General features: G+C 40.8%; 2 protein-coding genes across 2 annotated transcripts in view; both read right to left on the minus strand.

Annotated features, from left to right (window-relative positions):
- The window catches only part of LOC114643014 (uncharacterized), a gene marked incomplete at its 3' end in the record, with an annotated part of 1,911,439 nt that overhangs the window by 1,086,909 nt on the left and 801,726 nt on the right, over positions 1 to 22,804 (minus strand). The window lies entirely within an intron of this gene.
- Positions 814 to 22,804, minus strand: part of LOC114643013 (uncharacterized) — a 44,460-nt gene continuing 22,469 nt past the window's right edge. The window contains exons 3-9 of the mRNA XM_051923225.1: positions 19,581 to 19,826; positions 18,426 to 18,683; positions 18,044 to 18,343; positions 14,544 to 14,801; positions 2,654 to 2,737; positions 2,491 to 2,574; positions 814 to 1,210 (exon numbers count right to left, since the gene is read on the minus strand). Of these exons, the coding sequence (XP_051779185.1) occupies positions 1,147 to 1,210; positions 2,491 to 2,574; positions 2,654 to 2,737; positions 14,544 to 14,801; positions 18,044 to 18,343; positions 18,426 to 18,683; positions 19,581 to 19,826 (1,294 nt within the window). The 3' untranslated portion in view covers positions 814 to 1,146. The remainder of the gene's footprint in view (positions 1,211 to 2,490; positions 2,575 to 2,653; positions 2,738 to 14,543; positions 14,802 to 18,043; positions 18,344 to 18,425; positions 18,684 to 19,580; positions 19,827 to 22,804) is intronic.

Genomic DNA, 22,804 nt, shown 5'->3' on the forward strand with positions numbered 1-22,804 from the left:
CAATTGTTAAGTTTGCTGATGATACCACGATAGTAGGGCTCATCTCTGGGGGTGATAAGTTCATCTACAGGGATGAGGTGGAGCAGCTGAAAATGTGGTGTAGGAACAACAACTTGCTCCTAAATATAGCCAAGACCAAGGAGCTCATCGTGGACTTCAGGAAGAAGGCAGACAACATCCAGGCACTCATCATCAATGGGGACTGTGTGGAGAGGGTCTCAGACTTCTGCTTCTTGGGAGTCACCATTACGGAGGACTTGACCTCGGGAACACACACAGCTGAGGTAGTGAAGAAGGCCCAAAAGAGACTTTACTTCATGATGGGTCTCAGGAATACAACATCCCTGAGAAACTTCTGGTGTCCTTTTACTGCTGCACAGTAGAGAGCATCCTGGTCTACTATCTCTGTGCGTGGCTTTCCAGGTGCACAGTAGCACAGAGGAAAGAGCTCCACAGGGTCATTAAGGTCACCCAGCGGATAGTCGGCTGTCCTCTTCCCTCACTAGAAGAACTACATAGCTCCTGTTGTCTCAGGAACGTCAAGAAAATTCTTCAGGACCCATCACACCCAGGACATGCATTGTTTGAGATCCATAAAGACTAAGACAAATAGACTGAGAAACAGTTTCTATCCTTCAGCCATTACCATGCTGAATGCTGCTAAGTGGTCAGTCTGACCGAGTGCACCTTCATGTTTATAATATAATACACTCTCATGTTTACAATACAGCTCTAAGTCAACATTGGCTAAGGGACAAGTGCAATATGACGTATGTATGAATGGATAACTTTAGTTTAACTTGAGTAATTGTATTTTGTTTTTATTTTATTTTTGCATATTAAAATTGCACCTAAATTTCGTTGTACAATGTCTCATTGCTACAATGACAATAAAGATTTTGATTTGATTTGACTAACATGCTGCCTAAGCCAGCCCACCATGTTCATCTCCTGTTACTTACATTATTAATGTAGTATTAGCCTCTCCTTATGAGCGCCACATTCCCGTTTACATATTTTATTCAATTACAAGCTGAATCTCAAAAACCCTGTCTTTCTTTCACACAAATTTAAATTTTACAAGTCTTATTTAACAAACTGTAAAAAAAACTCTCTTTGTCACCCCAATACAGCAGTCTTCAGTCATCAGATCTCATAGCGAGGGTCCTTCCCAAAGATGGCACGGTTTGATATTTTATTATTGTAGATTCTGAAATGAGAAAGTGAGACATAAGGAGCGAGTTAAAGGTCTGAATTCAGAACAAACCTCCAGCCATTTGAAAATAAATCAAACAGCTAACAGGGAAGACGCTGTGACTGGTGACTTGTGAAATGTCACTGCACGTCACTGCACATAAGCTACTGGCACTAAATACAAACCTGCTCTGTTCAGACTAGAAGCCTCGTTACATCTTCATGTTGATTAGAACAATTAGAGTTTAGCAGAATAATTGGCAGGGACGCCGAAGACTTATTTGAAATGACATTCATGAAATCCTGCTAAATTTTTCCTGCTAAACAGTTGTAGGAAATAAATGTAAATTTTTCCCAGTGAGATATGGAGGGTTCAATAGTAGCCTTTTAGATTGTGCAGAATTAGTCATTATACTAACAATAAATGCAGGAGTTTAGCGCCTGATAGTCCTTCCACCATAACCCAAACGCAGATCTAATAGGATTTACGCTGATCATAAATCTGACGCTGTCAGGCAAATAAGAACTTATCATTGCCAAAAACATTTTTATTTAGAGCAAACTGTATGTCTTAGCGAGGAAGGCTCCAAATGGCATTACTCACCATTAAGTCCAATTCCCTGATGTATTTTGTATCATTTTAATCTTGAGATGTGTTGTCTGATGTACAATTCATAACTGAACATCCATGTGTGAATTTACTGTAAGAGATGTCATTAAGATGACAGATTGTGTCTGCCTTGACAAAGTAACAATCCACAGGGGTCTTAAGGTGAGGCTGTGTCCCCTAAAATCTCATATCACCCTGATTCCTTTAAGTTTTGCTTTGTTGTCAGAACATGAGCTCTCCTGCTGACTCGTTGCCTTACAATACCACACTTTACATCTTTTTAACACGAGGCCCCTCAGCAAACCAGCAATTCTAGACATGGATCGCTGAGGTGAAGTCATTGGTAGATGCGGGGAGAGAATGGAAGGTGAAGAGACTCCTCACCAGGCAGGCCATGGACACCTGCAGAGACGTCAGAATCAGTCTTAATGTCTCTCTCATCTCTGGATGGCTTTTTAAACGATCAATCAGTAAGCACTAATATTAGATAAAACATGATATATTCCTTCATTCAAAGAAAGGCATAGCTGACCGAGAGAGACACACGATGACTGCACACATGAAGAGACCTAAATGCTTACAAACAAGTTTTATTTCTGATCTTTTGTGATTCTCCATTTGGACTGGAAAGGAGTTACTCTGCTTATTCACAAGTCAGTCGAAAAGAAAAAATAAAAGATTTTTACCTCACAACTTTCAGATTGGATTTGCCATTCAGAGCGTCGTGAATTTTTGCTGCTCCAGCATCCGTGATGTTGTTGCTGCTCAGGCTGAAAAAGGAGGAAAAGTGTCAGTGATAATGAAAAAGTCACACACAATAAAAACAAATCAGAAGGATGTGACACTTACTCAATGACGTGGAGTGAGTCCCCTTGGCTGAGAGTCGATGCAAGTATTTGAGTGGCTTCATCATTTAGATTGTTGTTTGAAACACTACAATGAAAAGAAGACAAACAAACTGAAAACTCCATTTTAACACCCAGACAACAGTGTCTGCTAGTAAATGAAGAATAAACATCCGCGTTTTGGATCATTTTTAAGTAGCCAGTCCTGTGTGACTACAAGTTTGCACATTGGTCTTAATCTAGTGGGGTGACTTTTTAATCTTAATAACCACCAGATCATCTACATCAAGTAGCGTAACTGCATGGCAGCTATCCTGTTAGCCAACAATTGTTCAACTTGCTTTCTCTGAGTTTGATCTGATGTGTTGGTCAAAGATAAAGAGAAAGCTCAGCAGATTCACTGCCATTCTAAAACACACCTAAAAGGACATCCATCTTTGTAACAACACGCTGAAATCTTCCTTACTCTGATGAGAAGACACAAGCACCTATAAGCAGGCATGGACTGTAGCTGGAGGTGGACTTTACCCATCAGCAGAAGCTACAGCTTCCATTGAAAACAAGGCCCACACATCTCTGCAGTCTCTTTGGACCTGAAAGCTCCTCTCTTAGGACCTGGACACTCTCAGATCTCTCTAACTAGTGTGTGGAGAGGATCACTAGCTTACAAAGATACACTCCTCCATGGCAGTCAATAAGCACAGACCAGGGAAAGAAGGCTTACTTCAAGGAGGTTATCTGAGCATAAAGTCTTGTGGCAGAAACATTTGTGATTTTCATTAAAAAGCTGACAAGGACATGACAAGGAGTCTTACACTCAACGTGAACTGTTGAAGGACAATGCCACACCATGGACATGAACAAAGGCTAACAAGACAAAGTCAACAAACACAATTCTTCTTTTGAACCCAAAACCAAGACACACAAATCAAAGTATTGTACATCATCGCTGACACTAGGAGTACTGTTAACAATGCTAATGAATGTTGAGTTCTTCCATTTCTAATTATTTCATCAGTGTGAATGTAATGTGCCTGTCCTTCCTTGACTTTTCCTAAATGTTTACACTGCAGCTACTGTTGTTTCAACTGTAGAATTCCATTCAGAAGAGGAGGTTAATAATATTTTTCTTCTTATTACCTCTGCAAAAAATGCAATAGTGCGCTAGTACTCAGGTGTGAATCACTGTTTCTCTCTCCTGGCATCGCACTTTTGCATGTAAAGACAGGCCTGAACATTTGTGCGTTCTCTTTACCTTGAAAAATCTAGCCTCCATTTTTGAGGTTATTAGACATTGCTACTCACATAGGAGTCACTGTCTCTCTCTTTCTACTCCTGGTGACAAAATAATAATCACCAACAACATATCACTTATAGTCACTGGCAATATTTCACTATGTGTGATGAATACGATCATAATCAGAACTACAGCTATTTCAATTAGCTAAAAAAAGTCTTTAAACTCAACTTAAATAACATCACAATGTTCTTCACATGACTTCTATGTACAAGTTACAAGCCACTTTAGCCATGTTATTCGATCCCAAGCCAGAATCTCAGTTTGATCCAGAATATGAACTAAAACAGCTGCTACTGATGTAAATATCAAAAATATATTGTAATGCTTTTCCTTATTTGATGAAACATCTCATATGACTACCAGGAGTGAGACTGTGAAGATCTGTGAGTGCCTATGGTGATGCCACTCACTGAGCTTTTCACAACCAAAGAAGAAATGTCACAGTTGACCACTTTTTTCATGTTACCTTCCCTGGCCAACACACTGCTTACAAAATAAACAAGACCTATCAGTAAAATTAACAAAATGGGACAGGAGCTGTCACTCTTTGTAAAAGGCAACACGCCCAGAGAGCTGTTATCAACAACTACACTCATCATAGTCATGCAGAAGTCAAGAAAGATTATCTGCCTTCTCAGGACCGTGCATCCGACTGACAGCATTGGCACTGACATAAACAAAAAGAACAGACACAGTGATGATCTACAAAGTCTGTCATTTGCTACTCACTATATTCTTCTTTTTATGTGGCCATTGTACAAAAAGCTCATATTTCCATATTTTATCAGTTGTGTAGTTTAGTATGGACATGATGGAGCAGAACACAGGGCTCTACACTCTGAAAGAAGGGAGTCACAGGTGGTCTGTTGCCGTGTCATAATCTACTTGACCTGGCTGTGACCAGTGGCCACATTTTGTATACATAATTCATAAGTAAAAGAGAAGGCAGGTAGCAGTACATAATGGACTTGGCATGGACACTCATGTTACAGCACATCTTTGTCCCTCTTGCCCCCAGCAGAATGACAGTGCCAGGTAAGAAGACATAAAACAAAATGTAACTTTGTAAAGTGTAACCATTTTGTAACCAGGAGTTGCTCATGAAAGAGGTATAGAATCTGTGCGGACTGCTGACACCGACAGGTTTTTAATAAGCTGACATGCCACTTGCCAATCACAAATGTTTACATTTGGCTACAGAAACGTGAATGTCGTTGTACATTTAAACTATTTATATACAGAGCAACAACAAGAAAAATACTTTCTACTTCATTTGTTACTTTATAGGCTCATCTGATTGAAAAACATATTAACGTGTTGTTTTTTTAATACTTCAGCGGATTTCTGTAACTTTTTGAATAAGCTAACATTGTAATTGAAATTGTATACAAACAGGAACTGGGTGCCAGGAAATCATTTAGTTTTACATTCACTCATCTTGTTTTAGGCTATCTGCACTTTGTGATCAGGTGATGGGAAATTACTGAGAACAAAAGAATTCAGACAGCACTTGACGCATCCTCAGCAATTCAAGTACTGAGAAAGCACATGGAGGTTCTAGTGTTAGGAGCTTGCTCTTATAAAACTACTTTATCTGTGCAAAGATAAATGAGAAAACTAAATGAATAGTGAGCTAAACATCTACTTCTTCATGGTGGATTGTGCCTGTGCAACAGTCTCATGACTAGTGGTGTCAGCAAAATGTTGAGATTTTCAAGCTTTTAAATAATTAGGAGACAAAGGAGCCTCAATCTCGGGCCTAGTAGTGTTGCCTTGTCTCACCCACAGATGTGCAGTACAACCGACTGTGACGTTATACTGAAGTTGCCGATGAGAAACACAGAAGCCTGTAAAACAAACTCCAGGAGACCTCAAGCCAAACTGAAAGCAGCTGCCTCTCTGTTGTATGTTTCTTCTGTCTACTCGGTTTGCATGTTGCATTTCATTTTGATATATAATAATTATTTCTATAGTTTTGTGTTATTATTAATAAGTTGTACTTGTGTGCATTAGTTTCCTTGGTATACGTTTAATGACCTGGGAAGCCCCATCTATGGAGACAGGACCAGGAGCCTCATGTATAAAATCTTGCTTAGATTCCATTTTAAAAATGTGCTTATGTGTGAAAAGCAAAAACAGCAAAGGCAAAAAAATTATTAGATTTTTTTTTAAACTGCATGTACACCATGTGCCACAGTTCCTTTATAAATGTCAAATCAACTTAAAGCTCTCCGCTTGTCACCTATCACCATTAACCACAAACACCTTTTTTGAATATTCATGATCAAATCACCAAATAATTTTGATCATGTTCCTAAGAAATGCCTTCACTACAAACCACAGGAGAACACAGAAACTGAAACTTCAGGGAATGTAGACAGGTGATATTACTGAATGAAATGGAAATGGTGGAAACCACCTTTTTGATGGTCTGTCAATGTGAGTCACAAATAAATGAATAAAATTAAAATTAGAAGCAAGTGACAGCAGCTGAGTGGAGAACACACAAAAAAACATCTGGCAAGTAGTGGTAAATGTTAATGTTGTACTACAAGCAAATGTCTTGACATTCAACGTATAACATCCAAATATCTTTGAACTTCCATTGTGTTGATGTTCTGAAGGATAGGGACTGGGATGTCCACCTGCTTATCTTGGCCCAAATCGGGGGGCAGAGGCAGTTCATGTTCATGTGCTGTTGTCCGTACTGCACAAGCCATCACAATGTCTCACACCTCTGTGTTACTTTACAGAAATGTGATGCAAGGAGTGAGTTTTTAGGGATCGCGATGATTTTCCGGCTCATAATGATGACTTGCTTATTAGTCAATTTAGATTTTGTAGAGCTGTCCTCTTGGAGTTGTGTGTTGAATTGGAGCCTGCGTTGCAATGGCCATCACAAAGAAATCACACAATCCCTGTTCTGATACATGTTTTAACTTCCACAGGGTATCTCGTGATGGGCACTTTAACATGAACTGGCTGACCAATCAAGAACCTCCTAGTCATCCCTGAGCTGTGCCATACCATGACATCTTTATGGGTTGGTATAAATCAGTGCTTGAACTGAAACCAAATAACTGCTAGTAGTCCTGTTTTGTGTCTGTTTCTTGTTACTCTTTGTGATGCATTGTAAGATAACTATAGTTAGTTGGGGTCTCACTTGGTGGCTCAGTCTTCCTTAAATACATGAAGGGTCAGATCGCAATGTGCCAGTACGGATCTACTATCTGCTGAAAAAGCAGGAAAGTACCAGGAATGGTGCATAACAGCCCTCTTCAAGCTCTGGGAATAATTAAGCTGTTAGCCAGACACTTCCAATTTCATTACAGTCAAGGTGAGCAAGCGGAGATCAAAAGGTGATTGCTGATTATTGTAATGTAATCGACACAATAAACTGCACACATGTTGTAATGAAGGCACCATCACAAAATGAAAGCACTTTAATTCAATTAATATACAACTTCTATGTGATGCTCAAATGTGTCTGACTAACGTTGTTGTGAGGTGGCCTGGCTGAAACCTGATTCCTTTATTTTACCAAACAGTGGTGCGGGAAGCAGACTTTGGGTACATGCTGTGTGTGATGGTGGACTTCTTAATAACACTGTCATTGCCACTTGCCACCATTTTGCGGACAAAATAGATAGGCTACACATTAGGGAAATTACAATTAAGTGTATGCATTAGGCGTTACTGCTAATGTCAAATACAGTTGGATTGAGAGGACATGTGAGAGAATTAGTTCAAGAACGTTAGAATGTGACTGACACATCACCGAAATGTGCGAAGAAATGAGATTTTCTGTTCACTTCATTGTCCTGCCATCTAGAGTCACTAAAATGTCAACACCAAAAAAAATCTGCATAGAATGTATGGAGAGGTTGAAACTTGCTGTTGATGTCCTGAAGCACAGGGTCTTGATCATGCAGAACTCACCTTATAGGCCAATCTGTAAACTAATGTGTGCTACGAATTTGTCTTAGTAGCAGTGACACAACAAACGATAAAGATATAAAATATAAAACAATAAAATATGATGTAACACAAAACATAAACAGATAAATAGAATTAAATATGATAAAATATACAAAACAAAATCAGAGGTGTGGAGGTACACAGAGATACAGAGTGTATCCCCAAGTGACACTCAGTGAAACGAGATTTTCTGTTCACTTCATTGTCCTGCTGCTTGCCAACACCAAAAGTCTACATAAGACTAACATATGTTTAAAATTCACTGTAATGTCAAGCCAAATTTCAAGGCAAGTTTATTTTTTTTTAAATCCTGACTTTTCTGTACATTTTGAAGCATAAGCACATTTTACACATGAAGACCCCAGTCCATACCAGTCTTTTTACAAAATGATCTGCCTTATTTAAAATCTGGTGCAAGTAGAAATATTAGCTTTGAATACGCAATGGAGGGTCTGAAACTTGAAAATATCCCTTATGAGAAGGAGCTGGGAGTCGGAGTGGACTTGTCACTATCAGACTACCAGACGGTGTTCGGACACAGCAGATATGGCACCCTAGCCTTAGCAACCTCATGTCAGCTGGGCACGACCTCACAATACCTTCAACTCTTTGTGCATCCTTAGCAAAATGTCACCTTGTCTCTGTTATTAGCTGAATTCCAATCATTTAAACTGTCGTGGTATGTCACGCACTGTCATTTCCTAATTCATTTATTCATCCATCCATTTTCCAACCTGCTTACTCGGTTCAGAGTCACAAAGTCAAATCTTGATTTAATTCATGAGTATTCTCCAGGAGCATTTCAAACTCTTTTCAGGTCAAAACTCCAGCAGTAATCCTCCACACTCGCCTTTTCCCAGGTCTGTTATCATTTTGGAAAGCTGTCCTCATGGACTCATAAGCCCACAGTTGTGATTATGAATTTTTTCTCAAATTTAACCTGTGGGTTTTTCATAGTAAATTGGAAAAACGTGCGATTTATATAAGGATGCGGGTTTTCTAAATATTTGTAAAGACAGTCTACACTATCTCTGTAATGAACGATTACCAGATGATGCATGCAAGACTCCATTACAAGTACAGGACAACAATCTTTTATCAGCAACCCCAACAGTGTTTTTCTGTTTTTCTGTTTCTTTAAGCTTTACATCAATACCTTTTTATGCATCAACAATCAGGAAACATTCCCAGTGATTAGTTTTTATCTCAGTGTAACAAGCTCTGGGTCCAGACCTCAGGGGGACAAGCTCTTCAGGTGGTGGGAATACCTTAAGAAGCTGACAATAAAGAAGCCCGTGAACGGCAGGTAAGGGGAGCACAGACACAGCACTTAAATTGGGCGCAACTCCTGGCTGCTGAAACCCAATGGCACTGATGTTTGGCCACCAGCTTGCCTAGGATTGGACCCTGGTCTTGGGTCGACTCTCAGAGAGTCAGGGATGTAGTGTGGAATGTAGTGCCTGTGGCTCCATTTTAGGTGGAGATGGGTGACTTGCATGAAGGGGAAAAGGGACAAGTAGCTGTGAGTGCATGGCACCAATGAACACCTGTGAGGCAGTCAGAAACAGCACTGAAGATACCTGTGGTCCCATTTACCTGTGGGCCACTCAACAGCAATTGGCATTTAGAGATGAATTCCTGTCTTCTGTCTTTCGCACTACCAGGTTGTTACAGCAGCTTTCAGATGAATAGGCTGGCTGCAGGCTGCTCTGACCTGTTAAGTGTCTTACTATATACTAATAAATACACTAAATAGAAATAAAATCATAATACTGATAATTCCAAGAAATCTTGTCATTGACTGAAAATGAAACACTTTCATGAATAAAACAGAAAAACCATCAAAGCGTTGTGACCAGCAGGGGGTGTTGCAGCACCCAAACCCCAACATCATCTCATAAACACAAGTCCCGGGTTTAAAGAAATTATTTCTTGTGCAAATATCATCACGGGTCATTCATTAACACGAACACAGGCACAATTCTTTCTTTCTTTCTTTCTTTCTTCTTCTTTCTTTCTTTCTTTCTTTCTTTCTTTTCTTTCTTTCTTTCTTTCTTTTTTTCTTTTTCTTTTCTTTCTTTCAAGGTGAGTGTTATCCAGCTCCTCTCCTGACCCGAACTCCCTTGTACTCAAGCAGAGATGCTTCCTTTACCCGGGACACAGGAGAACTGCCAGCTCTATGGCCCTGTCCCTCTGAAGCAGTTCCAGGTTAGGCGGAAGACCCATGAAGGAGGGAACCATTAATTCCTTCAGGGCCCCTGGAACCCAACAGGGCTATCCGATAGGAATACAATTCCCAGCATGCCCCGTGAGTATCCATACAGGTACTGTATGCCAGGGAGGCTACTATCTACCAAACTTTGCTGCTACCAGTGTGCGGTGATCCCCCCAAAACATTAAAACATGAAACAAGTAGGTTTAAAGACTTTTTTTTCCAAGACCGTGTCTTGTCAGATTAGAACACGGAAAGCAATCACCACAAAATGGAGGCACACATATGAATACAAACCTATGACGTGCATCAGATAAATTAAAGAGCATTCGATTTTTGTGTGCCGGAAAAACACCAATGTTAAGTGAAAATATGGAAGGAGAAAATGTACCGATTGGCCAGACAGAGTGACTGAGTGGGGAAGATTGTGCTGTAGGTCAGGGTGATAAATGGTGCAGATGGAAATCAGGGAGAGTGTAGGTGAGATAAAGTGGAGATAGTAAATCAGAAAAGACCAGAGATCAGCAAGACTATGATGAGGATGAAAAGGTAAAAGCAGTTGGCCCAGATGATATACCAGTGGAGAAATGGAGATGTTTACGTGAGATGGCAGTAGAGTTTCTAACTAGATTATTTAACAAAATTGTGAAAAGTAAGAAGGTGCCTGAGGAGTGGAGAAGAAGCATATCAGTACCAATTTTCAAAAATAAGGGAAATGTGCCGAGCTGCAGTAACTACATGGAAATAAAGTGGAGCAGCCACATCATGAAGGTATGGGAAAGAGTGATAGATTCCAGGCTGAGAGGAGAAGTGGCAATCTGTGAGTAGCAATATGGTTTCATACCAGGAAAAAAATACAACAGATTTAAGAGTGTTGATGGAGATTTACAGAGAAGGTCAGAAGGAATTGCATTGCGTGTTTGTGGACTTAGAGAACGCGTATGACACGGTGCCAAAAGAGGACTTATGGTTCTGTATGAAGAAGTTGGGAGTAGCTGAAAAGTATGTGAGGGTGATGCAGGATATATGTGAGGACAGTGTGGGATGTGGGGTAGGAATGAGAGCCTGGGTCAAGGTGGGAGTGGAATTACATCAAGGATCTGCTCTGAGCCCTTTCCTGCTTGCATTGGGGATGACGGGTTAACAGATGAGGACAAACAGGAGTCTCTGTGGACTATGATGCTCACGTATGACATTGTGTTCTGTAGTGAGAGTAGACAGCAGATTGTGGTGAATCTGGAGAGGTGGAAGTACGCGCTGAAGAGTAGGGGAATGAAAGTCATTAGGAGCAGATGGAGTACATGAGCGTAAATTAGAGGGAAGGGTGCGACTGCAAGGAGAAGAGGTGATGAACACAGACAAATTTAAATACTAGGGTTCAACACTCCAAAGCAAATGAGAGGGTGACAGAGAGGTGAAGAAAAGAGTGCAGGCAGGGTGAACTGGGTACAGAAGAGTGGCAGGAGTGATTTGTGATAGAAGAGTACCTGCAAGAGTTAAAGGAAGGTCTATAAAATGGCAATGAGACCAGTTATGTTGTATGGTTTGGAGACAGTGGGACTGACAAAAAGACAGGGAGGCAGAGCTGGAAGTGGTGGAGTTGAAGATGCTACGATTTTCACTATTAGAGGGACAACACACAGATCCCTGCAGCCTTTCCCCCCCTCAACTGGTTAAGCACCTGTGCCATCTCAGTGAGATTGGGTGGTTCACAGCTAATTGAGGATCAGCCTCAAGAACCATGGACCCAGAGATATCCAATGTCCTAACTGGAGGATCAGCTTTGAACAACTGCTCAAAGTAGCCAGCCCAGCGGGTCACAACTACAGTGTCATCTGTAAGGACCGTTCCATCAGCTGCCGTGACTGCGACTCTCTGAGGAATAGATTCAGATGTGCGTAATGCTTTGATTCCTCTGTAAGCGGGACGTGGGTCGCTAGACCACAGATGGTGTGTCACTTGCTCACAGATTTCTCTAACAAACGCCTCTTTATCTGCCCTTAGAGCCCTCACAGCCATCCTTCTCAGTTCCCGGTACAGACCAGAGTTGCCATTGAGCCGTGCGCTGCGACTCCTTTCGATGACATCCAGGGTGCCCTGCAAGATGAAACACCTCCTTCTGGGAACACCGGTAACACCAACACAACCCTCAGCAACCTTCAGGGTCTTATCATGGAAGGTCTCCCACATCACATTAGGATCAGCAGTCGCACCCAAATCTGAAAGTTCCTCACACAAACTGCATGCAAACTCATTAGAAACAGCCTGGTCTTGGAGTCTGGTCAAGTCCAGGCTCATTTTCCTAGTAGGTGGTAACTTACTGGACCTAAGCTGGATCTTCAGAGTAGCAACAACAAGTCTGTGGTCAGAATTCACAAACTGGGCACTTCTGTAGACCCTGCAGTCTTGCAAGAGCATCCAGCGTCTACCCACGAGGATGTGATCGATCTCCTTCACCGCACCACCAGTATTGGAGTACCAAGTCCAACGATGCGGTTCAAGACGCTGGAACCAGGATCCAGCAATTCGCAGCCCTGACCTTTTGCAAAGTCAAGGAACATGGACCACTTTCACCACAATCACCAGACCTATGGGGACCGAGACAATCCTAATAGCCAGCCCTGTCAGTGACTGTGTTGAAGTCACTGATAACCAGAGGAGTCTCACCCCATGGGCACCCATCAACAACCAAGCGAAGCTGTGAATAAAATACACTGAGACAACAGACAAGACACCCAGGGAGTGCCGTAATCTGAGTTTCAGAATACGCTTGTTCAAAGGAGTGACATTGGACACCATCGGAAGAAGCCAATCTGCTACAGCAACAGCTGCTCCCCGAGTATGACAGCCATCAAAGCAACCAGACCAATAAAAGGTGTATCCACCTCAGAGAGTGCCGCCACTGAAATGTGGAGTTTACGCAGCTACTCCGACAGCAGAGGAAGACGATCATCTTGCCGGAGAGACAAGATTACCTGAGAGCCCCACAGTCGACTGAGGCCTTTAAGAGAAACCTAAAAACTCATCTTTTTAGAAAGTAATTTTGTTAAAGTATTTTATAGACTCTTCTGTTTTTTTTATTTTATTATTCTATTTTTTACTCTGTAGCACTTTGGGATTGCTAAAATATAAAGTGCAATATAAATAAAATGTATTATTATTATTATTATTATTATTATGTTCCATGCGCCTACCTGTATGAGCCTCTTCAAATTGGGACCCGAGTGCTGCCGTGCAGTGGGCGATGCCGCAGCACCACACCAGTCCTGTTTTAGCTGGCCAAGTGAAGTCGTCTCCAGAGTCCAACAAATACACGTCATACTCCACTTTGACACATAACAGCATCCAAACTGGTCTTGTGTTGCGTGTAACAATATGACAGCAGTCAAAGGGCGTGCAGAAGAGGGAGGATGAGAGAATGAAGTCACAATCCCAAGAGCGCACTCACAAGTTAGGAGCCATTTCAGGATGTGGATAAGGAGGCTGGGTGGTAATGTGAAGTTTGCCATTTCATTTCTTACATTCTCTTTTATTGAGGGTGCAGGTTGTACTTCTTTTTTTTGTTTTACTGAAAGAGACTAAGTGTGTGGCTCATACAGAGGTGCTGGGAATATTCATATATCTGTGCATTTGGGAGAATACAGTATGCTCATTGTATGGTGGACTTTTCTTCATTTCAGTTCTTCGAGGGTCTCATTGGAGTGCAGACACATCAGGCGATACCAACTCCTTGAACCCCTGAGCTCCCAGTTACCCTCAAAGAGTCTGGATTTCTAGACACCTAACTGGATACCAATTTCCTTTAAAGAATAGCATTGGTTGTTCAATTTTAACTTGGGAAAATGTGCCCACAAGTGCCATCTCTATCTCACTTTCCTGTGAAGGTTTCATGGAGGACTTTACCCTGTGCTTTGCCATCTCAGTGGTGTCCACCCAGACACCCACACTTTAAATCAGTCCTAGAATGAATCTGACATACATGTGCGTCTGGGGTTAACACAATGGATACATTTTCAAGACATCTATACTATGAAACATTTCTGTAGTTCTACAGTGTCATAAAACGATCAAAGTGACTGGCAAACACAGGGATCACGTGCACAGAGGATGACATGTCTTTAGGCGGTAGGTGGGACAGGCCAAAATGAAAACTTTGATTTTAGAGTTTTCACTACTCTTGAGTTATCGCGTCATTACTTGTGCCTTTGAATTGTGCCAATGACAATCAATGAAAATCGTGAACAAGAGAGGAGATAAGACACACTACTGACAGAGTCAAAAGTCTACCCAGGATGGCCTTGGCCTCATGTGTACACCTTTGTGACTTAACTGGAGATTTTGTTAGCCTTTAACACTTTTGACTTTTATCTACAGCACATTTTTAGAGCATGCTGGTCCACTTACTCCAAGTCTCGTATTTTGTGTAGACATGCAGACAGTCGCTCGATGCACTCAGTAGAAAGGCTGCATTTGCTTAAGTCCACCTCACAGTCCTCTTCAATGTAGTTGATCACAATGGCCAGCGATCTGCAGGTGTCTGCTGACAGACGGGTGCCACTCAGATCAATGGTACTGCCAATGGCTCTGCCAAGCGAGATGATCCTGCTTGTGTTGTTCTCATCTGTCATCGAAATAAACCTCAGCAGAAGCTCCTTACTTGTTCTACAAAGAGAAGAAGAAAAGATGTCAGTGTGAGAGTTTAAACTGACATTGTGTGTCTATGGCTTCATGTAGTCTTACATGTCCAAAAAATGGATCAAGAAATACTCTGAATGCACTGTTAACATCTTACTGTCATCCAGACTGACATCCTAATTTCACAAACAGCTGGACGTTTGTCTTTAATGATATTTGAAATGTCAACCATTTCAAATGGAAATGGCCATTCACCCTCACTCTGCGATGGGATCAAATAGCATTGTTCATTCATGTGAGCAGTTTCTATCATTCTTTGTCAGCAAAATCAATACTATCTGCCATGGCATTGTTCAAATGGGCTATGAACTTCCTACTGTTAATCATGACATTGTCTTAGAATCCTTTGATCTAGTCTCACTTTCACAGCTAAAAAGAACTATTGACCCCCTTAAACCAGCCCCCAGTCCTCTGGATATTGTACCACCACGTCGCTTAGTGGAAGCCTTTGATGTGTTGGGCCCACCCTTATTAGCCATCATCAATGGTTCTATTAGTGAGTGGGTTGTGCCCTCATTTTTTAAACATGCTGCAGTTCGCTCCTGTCTAAAAAAAGGCAGAATTAGATCCTGGAGTTTTAGCCAATTTTTGTCCAATTTCCCAACTGCCATTTCTGGCTAAAATTCTAGAAAGAATTATTTATAATCAATTGGTTGATCACCTTAACTCCAATAATTTATTTGAGATCTACCAATCTGGCTTTAGGCATTATCATAGTGTTGAAATGGCCACCTGAAAGTGTTCAACAACATCTGTCTTATTACTGACTCAGGTGATGTGGCAGTCCTTCTCCTCCTTGACTTGTCCGCTGCCTTTGACACCATTGACCATGAGATATTGCTGTTGCGGCTTGAACATCTTGTTGGGCTCAAAGGGGCTGCTCTTAACTGGTTCAGGTCATATCTAACTGGTAGACACTTTTCAGTGACTTTTAATTCCTCTTCTTCATCTACTGCTCCTCTTAAATATGATGTTCTTCAGGGATCCATTTTGGGTCCTATCTTATTCTCTATATACCGTCACCCTATTGGAGCAATTTTTAGGAAATTTAACATTTCTTTTCACTGCTATGCTGATGATACTCAGGTTTATATTCCTGTCTGCAACTCTACAACAAATCAACTCCACAACTGTCTGTCTGAACTAAGATCCTGGATGGCTAATAATTTTCTTGATCTAAATCAAATAAAACGGAGGTGCTTATAGTGGGTCCATCAGCTAAAGCCTAAATTGGTCTTGGACTTCTCGGCTCTTTCTCTGTCTTTTCCAAACCTCAAGTCCGCAATCTTGGTGTTATCTTTGATAGTAACCTCTCTTTGAGAAACAAGTAAATTCTGTAGTCAAGAGTTGCTTTTTCCAACTTCGTCTATTAGGTAAGATCAAGCCTTTTTATCTTCTAGGGATCTTGAGATAGCTACTCCTGCGTTTATTTTTTCTCGCCTCGATTACTGCAACTCGCTGTATTCTGGGATTAACAAATCTCTGATACACAGGTTACAGTTGGTCCAGAATGCTGCCGCTCGCTTTCTGGTTGGGGCAAGAAAGTATGACTCTTGTTTCTCCTATTTTAGCTTCTTTACATTGGCTGCCTGTCAATTTTCGAATTGATTTTAAAATCTGTTGCTAGTTTTTAAATCTTTACCTGGGCTTGCTCCTGCCTATTTATCTGAACTGTGTGTTTTTACATCAGCCATCCAGAGTGCTTAGATCTTCTGATCAGCTGTCTCTGGTTGTTCCTCGTACCAAGTACATTCCATGACCTTCAGTAATACTGATGGTTTCCTCTTTGTGATTATATAACATTACTTCTATTTATTATGTATTTTATTTTATGTTCATATATTTTATTTCTATTTATGTTTTATGTTAATTATTTTGTTTTTCTTTTATTCTATTATTGTAAAGCACTTTGGCCACAGCATTACTATGTTGTTTTAAATGTGCTATATAAATAAATTGACATTGACATTGACAACAGAGGGAGGAACTGTCCTGCCATTACGTCACATGTGCACAACATTAACAAACTCTTTGACAATTCAAATCTTTGCAAGAACAAATGGCTGGTCTGTTGTTCCATGGCCATGAGAGACTCTGCACTGCTCCTTCTGTATCTGAAGTTTGATGTTTGGAAGGAGCCACCATTACGGTACACTGACAAAGGATTTTCTAGGGAGGCCAAACAGTGTGAACCCTCAGTATTGGAACACACTCTCTAGTCCACCACTTAATAAAATGGGAATTCTGCCGATTCAGAGGCACTGTGCCCATTTTCTACACATCATTCTGTGTCTTACACAGCAATGTCACCTCGGCCTTAGGTATGGGGTTCAATGCTTCTGGCCCTGTCTCCACCGAGGACTGCATATCTGTTGGGTTGAGGAGTTCTTCAGAGTGCTGTTTCTGACTTCTGCAGATGTCCGCTAATTGAGGTCAATATTCCCCCACTTTTTGCTGAGAAAAGTCCTGGTGTCTCCTACCTTTCTTATGTAGTTGAATGGTTTGCCAGGACCTTTTAAATGTTATTCTCCATGACCTCACTAAACTCCTCCATCATACGACCCTTTGTGCCCAACAACAATTAAGCCACTTGACTCGACTGGATTTGACTTGAATAGTTGTGTCATGCAAACAAACAATACATCTTGTTGGTATCTGTCAATGACCCATGTGGTCTTTGGTTTCTTACTGCTGGAGGAGTTCAATTCAACATACCAAGAACCAGATTCCTTTGCCAATATCTGATATGCCTTATTCTTGTCTGTCACCTGATTGGCATTGACCCTGATCATCACTCCTGCCATTGTAGGTAGTGAGCCCACATGCAATTGCCACACCTCTGTTTTGGGCTGAGCTCAACTGGGCTATTTGGGTCACCTGGCCATTAGGAAGTCCCTTGCTAATACCACCCTAAGAAGTGACTACTGTTATCCCTGCTTCAGGTGAGCCCCTCTTAGACTGATTTAAAATCAGTTGTGTTTTGTATTATTCGTTGTGTGACTATTAATAGGTGATCCTTATTATGCTGCCAGAGCTCTAAAGATCATTGAGGTCCCCCAGACATGCTAAGTTCTCCATCCTGGAAAGCAATTAGAATATCAAGTGTAACGTTAAAACATTAATGGATGTCATTTGATTAATCATTTCACTGATGCAAAATGTGTGTAAAACCAGAAACATTAGTTGGAGAATTTATGATCATGTGATACCTCAGGTGAACTTTGTCAAAGGTGTCAAACAGGACTTCCAGTCCGCCATCTTCTATCTCACAATCGTTGATGTTAAGTTCAATTTTATCTTTCAACAATCCCACTGATTTTGAGATGACCTGACAATCAGTGAAGCTCAGCTTAAGGAGGTGTGAAGTGTCGTCACTTGAAATGTCTATCTTAGATGAAGAAGAAAAGTCCAGGGTGCAACGCAGTGCTTTGGTAAAGTGTTGTGCAGTTTCCGGTTGATTCACTTCTATGAGTTTATGAAGAAACTTGAGCAAAGTATTTCTGTCCAAACTAAATGTTAAAACAGAAAGGGAAATCGTTAACTCCTAAAGTGGAGGGACAAAGACCACGTATGACAAGCACACACACTGACCTCAGTTCAGACACTCGGCCCATCATAGAAAGTAACTTCTCTGCCGTCTCATCTGTGAAGGACGTCCATAACAGGCTGAGTCGTACATGACATGAGTGTTCAGTGATGAGCCGGAGAGCATCACAGTGACTCGAACCCAACTCCATGTTATTAAAATTAACACGATGGTCTGAGAGTTGTAACCACAAGTCTATGAGCTCCACTGAGCCGGAATCAAAGATGACCTTCAGTAACATTTTAGAAAGCCTTCCATTCATCCTGGGCAAGGAGATAAAAAGATTATACACACAATTGTGATGTGATTTATAAAAACAATTCACATCGGTATAGGGTACAGTGAACAGAGGCCTGGAAAAATAGACAGCCTGATTTTGCATCTTTTATATTTGTAGCAAATAAGAAATTAAAATTTGATAAACAAGAATTTCAATGAGCATATGACTGAGATAAGAGGGGTAGCCAAGGAATTCACATTTGTCACAAACTCTTAAACTTTAAGGTGCAAGACTGGTTCTTTAGAGAGCTTTGGTTCCCAAAACTGCCATCCACATGAAGGCTCCAGAAAGAACTTTTATTTATTGAGATCCATAACTGGCCCCATACCATAAATAACCAGCACCAGACGGTAATATATTTGTGAAATATCAATGGCTCGTGATTTTAAAAGGACTCTTGCTGCTAAGTTCAGGTTTTCTTAATCTGTCAGCGTCCTGCAACCACAAAGAACCAAAGTCATATGTAAAGATTCCGTCCCAAAATGAAATGGTGCTTTGTCAAGCAATAGTTCTATGAAGAACCACAAGACCCAGTAAATAACCATTAAGGGCCATTAAAGAATCGACATTTTTAAGAGTATGGAGGACCATCAGCACTGGAGCCGCTGGTATGAGCAGCACCATAACAACAGCTGTGACATGTGATGTGACCCAGCAGAGTCACAGAATACGTCATCTGGCAGACACAGTTCTCATGTCCTTATTGTTTTCACAATTGTTTGAAATGTAAACATTTTGTTCAAAACAAGTCTCATTATTCTCATTGAAATGTATTACATATGGAAGTTAATCCTTCAAATTGTTACCATTTTCATTATGTGAACAACCCAACAGAGGCAAAGTGACAAATCTGATAAAGAAAGAGCTTAACAACACACACCCTGAAGGATGGACCCTGTGAAGCCATGGCAGGAGTTCCATGAGGTTGCGTTCCTGAAGGTCACTTCTTCTAAGGTTGGTTTTAATTCTTTCATCTGAGTGACTGAAAAGAAAGTGAAGAACATTCCAGTTGAGCTTACAGGAGCTCAGGTCATAGCCAACTTTCTTGAGGAAGGACTTCAGAAGGTGGACATCTTGTGCTTCATAAATTATAAAGACCAAGTCCTGGAGAGTTTTCTTAGACAACCTGTAAAATGTTGAATAAAAGGAGACAATCAATAATTAGTGAATGATCAATTATTTCTAATATGTTTTAAGTAGTTTGTTCATTCATATGTGTACATTTCACTGTGTAATGATTTATTAAATTATTAATTTATTATTGTCTGAGTATGTTCACCCTTCATGAACAAACTAAACAAGAACAGGCCATTGAGCCCAACAAAGCTCGCCAGTCCTGTCCACTTAATTCTTCTAAAGGAACATCAAGTCGGGTTTTCAATGTTCTTGATGAACTCATTTTAAAATAACAGTCTTGATCCACTGGACTAATTCCCTTCATCATTTTAAACTCTTCATCTCTTGATCTTCTTTGTCTTAAACTGTAAAGGCTCAGCTCTTTTAATCTTTCCTCATAACTCATCCCCTGTAGCCCCCCGTAATCAGCCTAGTCGCTCTCCTCTAGACCTTTTCTTGTGCTGCTGTGTCCTCTTTGTAGCATGGAGACCAAAACTGCACACAGAACTCTAGCTGAGGCCTCACCAGTGTGTTATAAAGCTTAAGCATAACCTTTGTTGGACTTGCTTCAGTAATTCAGTAATTACAGTATTAAAAGGAACAAAAAGGAATATGCGGAAAGTAAACACTCAATAAGAATTTTAGCAAATGGTTATGTGTTACTGGAATCACATCTTTGCCCGTTGTTTTGACTCTTTTTCCAGTTTTACAGATAATACAGAAAAGCCAGTGAAATACCCAGCTGTCAAATGCCTTATAATTGTTATACTTGCATGTTACAATGCGAACAGCCTGTTCTAATAAAATTAATAATCCAGGCATTGAAAAAAGTGTATCGTGCCTCAGCAGATATTGGGCGTTATCACAGAACAATCTATCATGTACAAAACATTTAAATCAGACTTGGTGACAGACAGCCACACAGAAAATCCAACAAAACTTAGAAGGAATGAAGCATGGAAGAAACTCGCATTGTCTTTCAATGTTCACTTTACTAGCAGTGCTGCTAGTGCTGAAAAATAAAAAGCAATTAAATGTATATGGTGATTCTTATTTGTTCAGCTACACAGCAGGACCATTTCGACTGATTAATATTAAATATTTGCAATTATAAATTGTTTCTTATGATGTTGCGTACAATTAATTCATTACCGTGCTATACTTAAGTCCAAACCAAAAGAGACGCTATATGCACGTGTTGTATGATTTATATCATGCATGCTGGTATTCATTTAACAACGTTCACCTCCATACTAAGTTCATGTCACCTGCTCACGAGGTGCTTTAAGTTCATACACAACTTTGTTTGCCTTTGTTGGCTCCATGAAGCCCACCACAATGGCACTTCATTCTGATCTGCTGACATACGTAGCTCAAATCTGACAGACTTGTTTCTGTACATGCAAATGAAGACAAGACCTTATCTCAGGATGACCCCGTGCTGAATGCACACTGCAGCTGACCAACAGGACCTTTTTTGTGGACCCTTCCTTTCCACCAAGGACCTGATTGGTGGTCTCTTTTTTTTCAGCTCCTTGGCTCACAATAAGAATGTGTTTGAATTTGTAAAAAACGGCAGTCCAAATATAAACAAGAAAACAGTTTTTAACGTTGGTTTGCTTGTGGCCTTTTTTGGAATGAGTCCTAAAGACCTCTATAGAGCTCTTCTATAGCTAGCAGCGTCTGATTTAGTTTTTTATTTTTATTTTATCTAAGACTAGCAAAATACCCACGCTTCGCAGCGGCGAAGTCCTGCTTTAAAATTTTTATTAAGAAGAAAAGTAAACCTTTTTAAACTGAGGGAAAATATACCAATCATTATTTGTTAAGGATCTCTTGATACCACGTTGTCAGTTCGCCCCTCGGTTGTAATATGACCAAGCTGTGCGCAGAGCTCACTCTTGAGCATGCAACGTACAGTTGGCCATGTGAAAAGCAGTCCTGCCTCAAATCAATGCCAACCTTTTGTAGGGTTTGTCCCTGAGACTTATTAATTGTCATTGCGAAGCAGAGCCTTACTGGAAATTGGAGGCGTTTGAATTGAAATGGGAGATCAGAGGGTATAACGGGGATGAAAGGAATAAAAACTCTCTCCCCTGAGCCACCGCCAGTAAAAAATAGTTGCCTCAATTAGGTTCTTTTGCAGACACGTGACCTGAAGTTTCGTGCCGTTACAAAGTTTCGGTGGCTGAAAGTTTCTCAGTAACATTATTGGTGCCCCCAACCTTCAAAATTAGATTATGCTCAGGAGTGCCTGGAGGATTCAGAGTGTGGAGAAACTCTACTGGATAGTGCACCGCGTCTTCCACTTCTACAACTGAATCCACATGAATACCGTGGTGAAGCAAGGAAGGGAATGGGGAGACCGGAGCGACGGACGGCCTTATATAGGCAGGCAGCCAACTACGTGGGAGACGTGGGGATGGGGGACCCAACGCCTCCTCACACGGCGACCGAGCTGCAGGCTGTGGACGTATATATGTACGTAAGTAGGATTCAGTTAGTGTTGGGAACCTGCGTACAAAATTTCTTTAAGATGGGCCCATAAGTAACAAAGACCATTGGAAAGTTCAGCCGACAGTGGCGTCATACCACCGAAATAAGTACGTACATCGGTTTTGTTTAGTGCAGGGAAGCCGTCTACCAAATTCCGTGAAGATGGGGCCATAAATAAGAAAGTTTAACATGGCGGACGTTGTCGACCGTTATGACTATTACGCGTAGAAATTCGAAATGATACCTGCTTAACTTTTGTAAGTAAGCTGTAAGGAATGAGCCTGACAAATTTCAGTCTTCTACCTACACAGGAAGTTGGAGAATTAGTGATGAGTGAGTCAGTAAGTGAGGGCTTTGCCTTTTATTAGTATAGATGACCTAACATGTACAATTATACATAGTTTAGTCATTGATAAATTCATAGGAATAGAACATCAGCATTGACATTATGATCCAAAAAAAGAAATCTCATCAGACTAAACTGCACAGCCT

This window comes from Erpetoichthys calabaricus, chromosome 2 (genome assembly GCF_900747795.2).
Source record: "Erpetoichthys calabaricus chromosome 2, fErpCal1.3, whole genome shotgun sequence".
In the NCBI taxonomy this organism is placed as follows: Eukaryota; Metazoa; Chordata; class Cladistia; order Polypteriformes; family Polypteridae; genus Erpetoichthys; species Erpetoichthys calabaricus.